The following is a 10,896-nucleotide window of genomic DNA, read 5'->3' as shown; positions in this document are numbered from 1 at the left end:
CGCGGGGCAAAGCTCCCGGACGGACGGGACGAGCCCCGGGGCGGCTCCGGGGACACGGGCGGGTCCGGCACAGCCGGGGCGGGGCGGGGCGGGCGGTCGCTCCCGCGGGCCGTGAGGCGCTGGGGCGGGGCGGCCCCCGCGCACCTGCGGAGCCCCCGCCTTTGTGCAGTGCAGGTGCGGCGCCCACCCCACCCCCGTGACGTCAGGCGGGCGCTCGCGGGGCACCATGGGAGAATCCCAATGTTTTCCAACGGATGCGCTCAGCAGCGCGGCGGCTTGAGGCGACTCCGGCAGCGGCGCTCGGGGGGGCGTCCCGGGAGGGGGCGGCGGCGGCGGGGGGCCGGGCCGGCGGCCCGCGCCCCGGCTCTTCCCCACCCCGCCAGGCGGCATGGCCCACCCCCCTGAGGCGCCCGGAGCTGCCCCCTGAGCGCCCGGAGCCGGCGGAGCGCCGCGCCGCAGCCGTGCCGACGGCGCCGGGGAAGATGCTGCCGCGGCTGGTCCTGCCCGGCTGACGCCCCGCCGCCGCCGCCGCCGCCGCACCCCCGTCCCCATTGTCCCCCGGCCGCCTCCGGCTCCATGAGCGCCTCCTCCTCCCTCCTCCTCTGAGCTTCCCGCCCTCCACCTCATGGCTGCATCGGAAGAAGGGACCGGCTGCTTTCTCCCGCGAGGCAGGTCGCAGAGTGACCCCAGCATCCTCACGGACCCCGCGGGCCCCGGGGAGCACCCAGGTAACCGCCCCGCTCCCGCCGGCGGCGCTCGGGGCGCGCCGGGAGCATCCGCCAGTTTGTAGGGAGCCCGTCCGCCCCGGGCGGGCAGGAATTGGGAACACATTTCCTGCAGTAAGTGCCGAAATGCTGCAGCGGCTGAGCCGCGCACGGGATCCGAGCGAGAGCGAGCGCGTCCCGAGGCTTTGCCCGCCCGCCGAGCGGGGGGCGCGTCCCGGCCGGGGCTCCCGGGGCCGCCGGCAGCGCCCGACCCCCGCTCCCGCAGAGCTCGTGGATGACTTTGTGGGGAGGGGGAAATGAGCGCTAATAAAGCAGGCTGTTTGCATGGCATCGCCATGGAGACAAGGGAAGCAGAGTCATAATTAAACGCTTTCTGCTCACAAGAAGGTAATTTTCACTTCACAGGGAGAAGCGTAATCTCCTTGTGAAGTGTGGGCACAGAGGGTGGTGCTGAGGGGACACAGCCCAGTCGTTAGTGTATAAATAGAATATTGTGATGAGATTTTTTTTTTACAATGGCAAATGGTGTTTTCATCTTCACTTTAAGGAATAATTCTAAATGTCTGTTGGTGGTGACTCAGTAGTTTCAGATCGTCAGAATCTAAGCAGTGTTGAGACCTTTAGAAAAAAAAAGAAACAAATAGCTACATCACTTTGATGTGATGTGATTGCACGGAAAGGCACAACAACAAGCTGGAAGCAAAGGGTAAAAGCCAGTTTACTCTCAGTTTCCCTGAATAGATGGTGGTCACACAAGAGCTGTCAGGTTTCTTTATGAGAAAAGAAGTAATCAAAACAGCGTAAAGACAATGAATGGGGTGTTGATCATCACTACCCACTACTGATTCCTAAGCCTAGAGATGAGTTTAGGTTTTGGGTCAGGCACTATCAGCCTACAGGAAACAGTCCCTGGATGCAATTTCGGGTTGAACTTTGCTCCCCTTTCTCAGATTACTGAGTAAATAAAATATTCCAGGCTCTATTCATACACCTGCTATATTGCTCCCTTCCGAGCCAATGAGGATATTAATATTTGTATCTAATTTAAGTTCTTCTATTTATTTGCCTTATCAAGCAATTGTGAGCACACTGGTCTGGAGTGAAACACAAATTGAATTAAGGCAAACAGTGGATGATTTATCCCTGATTACCAACTGTTCTGATACCCTAAGTGAAGGGAACAAAGGACTCTTCTAACATGAACTGCTCGACTCACTCCCAAAGGGGCAATCTTGGCTGAAAGAGGAATGTATGTTTCTGCCATTTGATTTCTGCAAGCAGAAGTGACTAATGAAAGGAAGGCGTGTGCAACCTCAGTTTTAATTCCTCTAGATTGTTTTCTGCTAATTGATTCTTTTGGCCTTTGTGAGATACACAACAAAGAAAGTACACAACATGTCCGACAAACAGACAAAGATATAAACATTATTGTGCTTTTTGTTAGGAGAAGGAACTGTCAATACCAAGGAGCATTTTTTCCCCTAATACAGACTCCATCAGACAAACCAGTGTCCCACTGCATGGCAGAAGCTCTACTAAAATGCAAGAGGTGTCTTGTATGTATTCTGTTATTCATGCAATATGTGGAGAGAAACAAAAGGTGTTAAATACATCTGGCTTTTGTCCAGGTAGCTATGAATAGTCAGGGGTAGGATTAGCATGTTTGATGAGATTTTCAGGTTTTAAATTTGTTCATCAAATAGTATTGAACATCTCTATGCTTCCAGATGATAATAAAATGAACCTAAATTGTTTATTTTAGATAAAATTTTACCCTACAGTGTTGTGAGTAATCATTATGAGCAATTTCATACATTTGGCTACTTAAAAATCTGGAATACAATTTATATGATTTTAAGAATTATGAATGCTAGATGACTTAATTGCAGTTTGTATTATTTTACTGTCCTAGAAAATAATTTTATCATTATCATTATACCAACATAATCATCTATGGACTCGAAGTCAAAAGACATTCTTAGGAGTGGGAAATGATATGTCCAAAGTTTGTGTTTACATCCCAACCCTGCTCGCAGACAAACCATGTAGAGAAGTGTGAACATGTAAGATTCTTCCTTAATCTAAACATTCAATTAATGTTATTATCATTTAAGTTACATTTTTAAATTACAGACAGACCAAAATGATACCAAAATATGGGTATAATAAGATGGGTATAATGGGTATAATAAGATTTTGTAGGATCCCTACAAAAACCATTCCTGCTTTTACCTGGCTTTTGAGTGATGCCATATTCTGTTTTGTTTTGGAACAGTTTTTTGTCTGTATGATTGGTCAGGGATTATTCTGCACCAACTCATTTGGCTGTGCCTACTGAGGAAACTTGCTTGAGTGAAATGTCAAAGGGAGTTTCCCCATGTGAGAGCAGAGCTGAAGTTTGTTTGTTTGTGAGGTTTTTGTTGTGTTTTGTTCATTTTTAACAAGGACTCTGTTTTCATCCAGCCAGAGCATGGGATAGCTCAGTAACTGGCTGGTTCAAGTAGCCTCAGACGCTGATTTTTGAGAAGTCCTGCACACTCACAGTCCTGACTAATGCCAGCAGAAGCTGCAATTATTACAAGCCTTGAACAATAAAGGCTTCATGATAAAGCCTCTTATCTAGGGTGTTTTTCCTCACAAAGCATTTACTGTAGAAATGAAAAGCTATTTTATAACCTTGATTTAGAAGAGCTGCAATCTTTACAGACTACAGGGAATTTTATCACATGTAAAAAACTTAGAAAATTACCACATGCCACTACAATCTTACAAATATTCCTGTAATAAGTCAGATAAACAAGATGTTCAGTAAACTAAACCGGGGGCAGTTAACAGCTATTTATTCCAAAACAGTGATACAAATTCACTTATTTAGATCCTTCATGTGCAACTTTAATTAAAAGAGCAGCTCCTCACAGTGATCAGTAAAGATGTCACAGTCATGGTCTAAGAAGAAAAGATGGACTTTAGTTCAGGCTCTGCTGACAAAAAGATGATTTTCTCCAGCATTTAAATGGTGCATAGAGGTCCTATTAGTAATGCAGAGAATACTGGAAATAGTGTTTCTTTGCTTTAATTGGATCAGTCATTTATTTTCTCCTTTAAGATAAAATAATGCATTTCAGCTTATATTTAAGTGAACTATTTCATGGCCACTGAGCAGTATTTTATGAGAATTACTGTAGTACAACAAACACTGGGCTTCATGCTTGAGACTGTTTAAATTCCCTGTCACGCTGAGTGAGCAAGCCTTGAAATAGGAGGATGTCCTTAGTTTGGGAAACTGACATCAAAATACTCATGTCTTACTTAATTATAGACTGTCTCTAGGCCAGGCTGTTGTTAAAAAAGTGAATTTCATCTCATTCATAGAATCCTAGAATGATTTGGGTTGGAAGGGCCCTTCCAGATCATCTGGTTCCAGTTCCCTTCCTAACCTGATTAGATCAGGTTGCTGCAAGCCCCATCCACCCTGGCCTTGAACACTTCCAGGGATGTCAAGACCTCCTTATCTTATATGTCTTTCCCCTCCTCCACCTTTCCAGATAAGGATCAAGAGAGAAAGGAGAGTCTAAAGGGAACAGATTTCAGTATCACCATCTAACTGAGAGACAGTTGCAGGAAGCCAAAATATTGCTCTCATTATATCCTTCCAGCAGTCACAGGGCAGAGGGAAGATTGACAATCTCATTTGATTTGTATCAAAAAAGGGAGGGATGCACAGACTGGAGAAGAACACACCATGTCAAAACTCTGTATTACTTGAGGAGATACAGACAACCATGACAATGTGTGAAAATGTCACCCCCCTCCCCCCCTTAATTTTGGGATTATCCATTTGAATTTGTATAAGTACACATTGATGCCATCACGTTTTGCTCTCTGTGCTGCTGCCTTTCCTTCCTGGCACCACACAATTAAAGAAAATCTTCAGGATGGGCATTGCTGAGCTCTCCAGCAGACCTTGCCAGTGGTCCACCATGTGTTCCTTGTCCTCCAGTGAAGGATCTGTGTTGAGGAGGGAGCTGTTGTGCTGCAGGCAGTGGTGTTAGATGTTGTTAACAGCTCTGTCATCATAATTTCTTACTGCCTGGTGAAGGGGGCTCCTCAGCCTCTGCTCTGGTGTGGTGTGCTTCAAGGCCTGACAAGTTAAAGCTACTGCAGAGTAGCTGCTCCAGAGATACATGATTATGTATTCACCAGACACTAATTCCTTTTTTATTTCTATTGATACCATGTGTCATGAGCAGCACTGTGCTCTGAATTAACTCCAGGGGAGAACAACTGCATAAGACTTAAAAGGTCCTCCATCACTGTTTCTAGTTTTCGTCATTCAAAAGTTCTGTAGCAGGCAGCATTCTTGTTAGCATTCTTCTAGGATGCTAAGAAGAGATACTGAGATGAGAATTGAACTGTTATGTTCCTTTTACATCATATTTCTTTGGGCTGGAGGCTTAGCTAAAACCCAGCAGGGCCTTTCAGGCAGTGTGAGGAAGGACATCAGCCATCCAAGTAACAGCCAGGGACAGTTGGGATGCAATAAACAGCAGGTGTAGGAACACTCTCTAATATGGCTTTTTCTTTCTTGTCCTCTTTTTTGAAGCTGTGACCTTCCCTGGATGGACTGTGCCACTCCATATCTGTCATTGTCTTCTCTTAACATTTTTGGTTTAGCTGCTAAAGATTTTAATTTACTCCTATTTCTGCTGTAGTTGTTCAATCAAACTTGAACAAGTTTGCTCAGTTGGAGTGTTGAGCAGTGGTAGGGAGCCTGTGAGCCACTGGAAAGCTGTGCTGTGCCCTTAACCAGGACACTGGGAACCTCAGAGATGTTGCAAGCTGCTGGCAGGGGATGTTTGGAAACCCAAAAGCAGAGGTTTCCATCTGTAAGGTGTGGTAGGTAGGTTCTGGAATGGAGCAAAGGGAAGGCAAAGACAACCAGGGATTCAGCTGGAGTGCACACAGATTGGTGCCAGCTCTCTGAATCTGCTTGAGTCATTCTTGCTGCAAATCTATTCATGCCAGGCCCATAATTCAGAAAACCTTCTAAGTGTGTGCTTAACTTGCAGCATGAGCTTCAGATGGAAAGAAACTGATGGCAGAGAGATGCTGGGGGTGCCCTGCCTGTCAGCTGGGCTGCTGCTCCATCCTCTGCAGTCGTTTACATCACCACAACTTAAATCAGGGACCTAAAGGCTCATCTGTGATGTCTTTAGTTGTTGCATGAATTTTCAAATTTGATCCTAATACTTGAGCCAGGACATCTGTAAAAAGTTGTTTGGGTTTTGCTTTGTTTTTTCACCAGAAAGATTTTGATTTCTATTTCATCTTTCTCTATCAACAAGTCTGTTCTGTTAACAGAGTTTGTTTCACCTACATTATATTTCTTCTGAAATAGAATTTTACCAGGCCTCCTATATCCTTTCCTTTATTAATTTATGGACAAAATGATCTAGTCAGTGCTTTTGCTCCAGTTTATAACTGAACCCTATATTTTATTTATATGAAACTTAGTGATGTTCTCTCATTCAGAAGTTGCTATTCCTAACCAGAGGGCTCCTTGCAGAAAGTTACTATTCCACACCTAATGGGGGCTGTACTCAGGAATACTCAGTAGTGACTAGAAACATGCAGGCTATTAGTTAATATCCCATTTTCCTTTCCATCAAAATTCAAATTGAATCCTATAAACCTTCCCAGAACATTTGCTGTTTGTGTGAATGTAGAGTTAATTTCTGACACAGCACCTGAAAAGTCATCACCAAGTACTACAATGGGAATTTTATTTTAAGAAATGGTCTGTGCTTTTGAGAAAGCCTTTTCGTTTCTCATCAAATTCCCATCCCTTCTTGGTAGGATCTAACTGGACCCCAAGTCCCTGTGATGCAGAGAAATTCCACTGGAAGCACAGATGTCCCTTTTTTCCTGTGTCCTGCAGCACAGATGTCCCTTTTTTCCTCTTTCCCCAGCAGCCCTTGACCTGGCACCTGATTCATCTCCCCCATGGCAGCTCTGCTCCAGCACTTTCCAGGAGGGGAGAAGGATCTCTCCATCTCTGGAGAGGAGGATGGGCACGCAGTGCTGGGGAAGCTGCAGAGGTGGCACTTCCTGGGCGTGGATTCTCTTGCTCCAAATGCATAATTTTGGTCCTGCACATATAATTTGTGTCAGTGCTGGGGTATGATTACATTGCTCAACATGATGCACACTTAACACAAACTGCTTTTTGCTGTTGCCTGAGTATTTTACTTACTGATACTCAGTTTATTTTGGGAATTGAGAGAGCTTGGTGTTTAAGTTATGTTTTTAATGCTACTTTTGCAGGAATTAAATGAGGTCAGTTAATAAGTATGCTGTTCATGCTGAGGGTAGGATTTAGGCTTTTCCAGGGTTTGAGTGTTCCCAGTGTTTGGAGATTTGTATTTAGCCAAACTTTAGAGTTCTGTAAAGGAAATACAGAGCTTTAACAGGGAAAAAAGTGTTTTAAAGTTGTCTTTTCTTCTAAATCCCAAGTTGGCAGGTAGTCTGAATGTTGCTGAAAAGACACTTAAACCGTTAAAACCTCTTTATCCAAGAAGTGGAAAAACTGATTATACACCATCAAAACCTAGACTGGATTTATGAGAATGAGGTCATCATATTGGAAATACCTGGTTGTTTTTTATATTTATCTTTGTCTCTTTAATTCAGGCTTTCTTTTAAAATAAAAGCAAACCCTAGGTTTGATTGCATACCTTAAGTAAAAGAACTCAGACCTAATTTACACACCTAATAACTTGTGCACACAAGTCGATGCTTCTCTGTGCAAATAAGAGAAACTCCTGTCTGTTAAATAATTAAAGATCTTCTTCACACTTTAGCTATGAATGAAGGTGGTTTAAGATTATTCATTCAGTTAATGTTTGCACCACACTTTGAGAATGGAATTAGTTACACAATTCTGGGAGTCATGTTTATCTGGAAATGTAACTATATTTTAGTGACTAGTTAAGTAACAGTGTTAATTTTTCCCAAAAATCTTTAATTTGGGAATTCTCTTTCAAGACTGCCCAAGTCATGCTGTAATGAATGGGCTACACAATTTATTTATTTATAAAATTGGTTTTTTAAACTAAATTTATGGCTTTGTCATTTTAAAATTCAATATTTAGAATTAATTGTCCTTGCTTCTCTAAGCAGTCAAGTCTGTAAATACCAAGAGTAAGTAAAACTAAATATGATACTTTGATTTTGCTTCAAAACGTAGCTAGTTTGGATGCTAATACAATGGATTCTTTGTGCCCATTAAATCCCTTGCTTTTGTTTGAAATTCAAGTTGATTTATGGCCTAACATACACACAATTTACACATGCCCCAGAGAGAGCCTCATACAGCAACTTGAGGCAGGTCAATAGCTCCGTGCCTTAGCCTGCATAAATATTTCAGTGAGAAGATCTGAATCAAAGGGGTCTTCTCTTGCTTTCTGTAGTACACTGATATTCTGGGTCAGCAATGTGGACCTGTGGTTTCAGCTGAAGGAAGGCTTGTCCTTATGCATAAAGCACTTCAGAATTGTTCATATAATGAAGAGACAGTTTGTGTGTTCATTTCCGTAATCTATTTTTTTTTAACATCCTCAAACTGTTCAGCTGCTGCATAACCAGCAAGTGGACATAGATCACTGCATTACATCAAACCAGTGAAGCCTTCACTGTTTTCTGAGGGCTGCTCCATCCCTCAGGCCAGGCAGCCTTCCCTGTGCCTTGTCCGTATTGATCTGCTGGGAATGGCTGTCACTTCTCATTCAGCTGCTCTCGGAACTCTGCATCTCATCTCTCAAACAGCCTGCACCAAGACTTGGGCTTTTATCCTTTAAAGAACACAAGAAATTCTGCCCTGGCTCAGGGCTGAGGTGTGTCCTGCCTAGGACAGCATTATTGGTGGGGGCTGGAAGCTCAGGACAGGCTGGGAGCAAAGGGAAGGGTGGCTGGAGAAACAGAGATAAATTCCACATGAAATCCTCAGGGTCATTCTCCTGTGCTACCTTCAAACAGCAGCCACAGGGGTTGATGCTTTGGGCAGCTTTGCTCAGCATCTCCAGCCAGCCCTGCTGTCTTGGGGAGCTCAGATAGAACCTGAGTGGAAATCAGCCTCTGAGAGAGTTTCTTGGCTCCTGCAAGTTCATTTGTAATTGTTCCATCATGAATGAGATGGATCTGTGTGGAATATTTAAATAGAGCGAACGTGATAGTGTATGCAACACTGACTTAATTGGGTTTCTCTGAAGTTTATGCTTTGCAGATGGGACTTCTGTAATTTTGTAAGCTCTGCATTTAGGATAGAAGAAAAAAATGTAATTTTTTTTTTTAATTATAACAGCTCTGTAGACTGTGTAGCAGCTTTCTGGGATTGCAGAGGTTTCAAGGAGAAAAACCATCCTATTTTCAGATACAGCACTTCAACTTAACTTCAGCTTAAATGTTTCCTTCCATGACAGTTGCTCATTTGACTTTGCTCAATGTTACAGTGCCTAGAAGGAGAGAATATGTACTCACATTAGACTACCAACTATGCAGAGAAAGCTCTAGAAAAAAGAAAATGGAGTCTTGGACTCATACAAATTCTCCACTTGTCCAACATAAGTTTTAAATGCTTGTTTCTTGTTTAACTCAAGAAAAAGAATGGAAAAATCAGAGCTGAGATATACTGTGAGTATCACTTGAGATTTCACAGGAGATACTTAACTGCAGAGAACTTAATAACACATCTTCCTGCAAGTGAGGAACATAAGAGAGCTCCTGCCACCTGGGAATCCCCTGCATTTAGGAACAAAACAGAGGTTCCTGAGAATGTGCTATTTTACTGTAAACTCCTGATACCAATTCAGGATGGAATGGCGTGACACAAAAATTGTGTATCCTCACTAAACCCTTGATTCTGTTTGATTTATAGTGGGAGCAAATATCAGCTGCTGCCCCAGGCTGGTGCCTTGAACCCTTGCAGCAGTGGTGAACTTAACAGATGACATGATCAGATGTGGGTTTTCTTTAGGCAAACATAGGGAATGTGAACTACAGCTGTCAGGATGGATAGCAGAGAGACTTCTTAGTGTTATGGTGTACATTTGCTGCTGCAATTCAACCAGAAGAATAAACTGAAAGGAAGCCAAGTAAAAGATAATTTTAACATGTAGAAGTAGAAAGGAATGTCCTTCAAAAATCCAGAATATTGTGCATGAATGAAAATATTTTAAGAAGGAACCTTAACTAATAGAAATTTATCCTGTATCTCTCTTTTTAGTCCAAGGAGGTATCACTGAAGGCAGCACAGGCTGGTCTGGAAGGCTGCCATTCCTTCTGTCTCACTGGGTTGGAGCCTCCTTACATTCTCTTGTTCTCACGTGACAGGATAGAGCTTGTTGCACTCTTTTTACTTCTCAGTCTGTTTTCTCTACATTATTTTACTTTTCTGCCATCCAGTCTGAGTTCATTCTAGTAGCTAGCTCTCCTGCCTTTCAGCAGCTCCTGTTCCAGAGGCCTTTCTCCCAAACGGAGAAATAGAATGGGTGTTACTGCTGTACCAGCAGAGAAGCCAGCCAGGCCTGCCTCCCTCCAGATCCAGCATTTTCAGTCCTCAATGTGATCTTAAACTGCTCAAAATCCCATTTATGACTGAGGTCTTCAGCTTGGCTCCTCTGTTGCCTAATGAAGGGTCAGACTGGGTGAACCCTCTTCCCTTGAGGGTCTCACAGCAGCAGCTCTCCTTTGGTGCTTTGGTGGGGAACCAAACCTGACCTCACACCCAGGCTCTGACTGCAGGCAGCACTTTCCAGGGTCACTGTTGTCATTTTTCATCAACTCCATCCTTGGCTGAAAGTTGCCAGTGAGCTCCAAAGTCATTGTGTGTGACAGGAGAGGAAGGGGTTAACCAACCCTTGTTTGTGAAAGAAGAACCCAGGAGCAAAAAGCAGGAGAAGCTGTTTTCAGTAACTTCTTCCATTTATGTTTTTCTCACTCTTGCTCTCACAACACAACTTCTAGGCTTTATTCCAACGTCAAGGGTCTCTAGTTCTACCAACCTTTTCTGAAAAAGCTGCACTATGACCTAGGGCATTACTCATCTCTCTTGTTTGGGAGATGATATTTTATATAATCAGCTATTTGTGTCCTGCACCTGCAGAAAATCTATTCT

The 10,896-nt window shown here is 43.8% G+C and overlaps 1 protein-coding gene across 2 annotated transcripts in view; it reads left to right on the top strand.

Moving 5' to 3' along the window:
- The first annotated feature begins 489 nt into the window (after positions 1 to 489).
- PHACTR3 (phosphatase and actin regulator 3) overlaps positions 490 to 10,896 on the top strand; it is a 100,896-nt gene continuing 90,489 nt past the window's right edge. Inside the window, exon 1 of one of the 2 annotated variants that reach the window (XM_066561484.1) lies at positions 490 to 728. In XM_066561484.1, coding sequence (XP_066417581.1) covers positions 626 to 728 — 103 coding nt within the window. In that variant the 5' untranslated portion in view covers positions 490 to 625. The remainder of the gene's footprint in view (positions 729 to 10,896) is intronic. The other variant, XM_066561485.1, reaches the window with a different exon arrangement.

This window comes from Molothrus aeneus, chromosome 17 (assembly GCF_037042795.1).
Source record: "Molothrus aeneus isolate 106 chromosome 17, BPBGC_Maene_1.0, whole genome shotgun sequence".
NCBI lineage: Eukaryota > Metazoa > Chordata > Aves > Passeriformes > Icteridae > Molothrus > Molothrus aeneus.
Note: the sequence above shows the minus strand (reverse complement) of the source record. Positions and strands in the feature narration are given on the sequence as shown.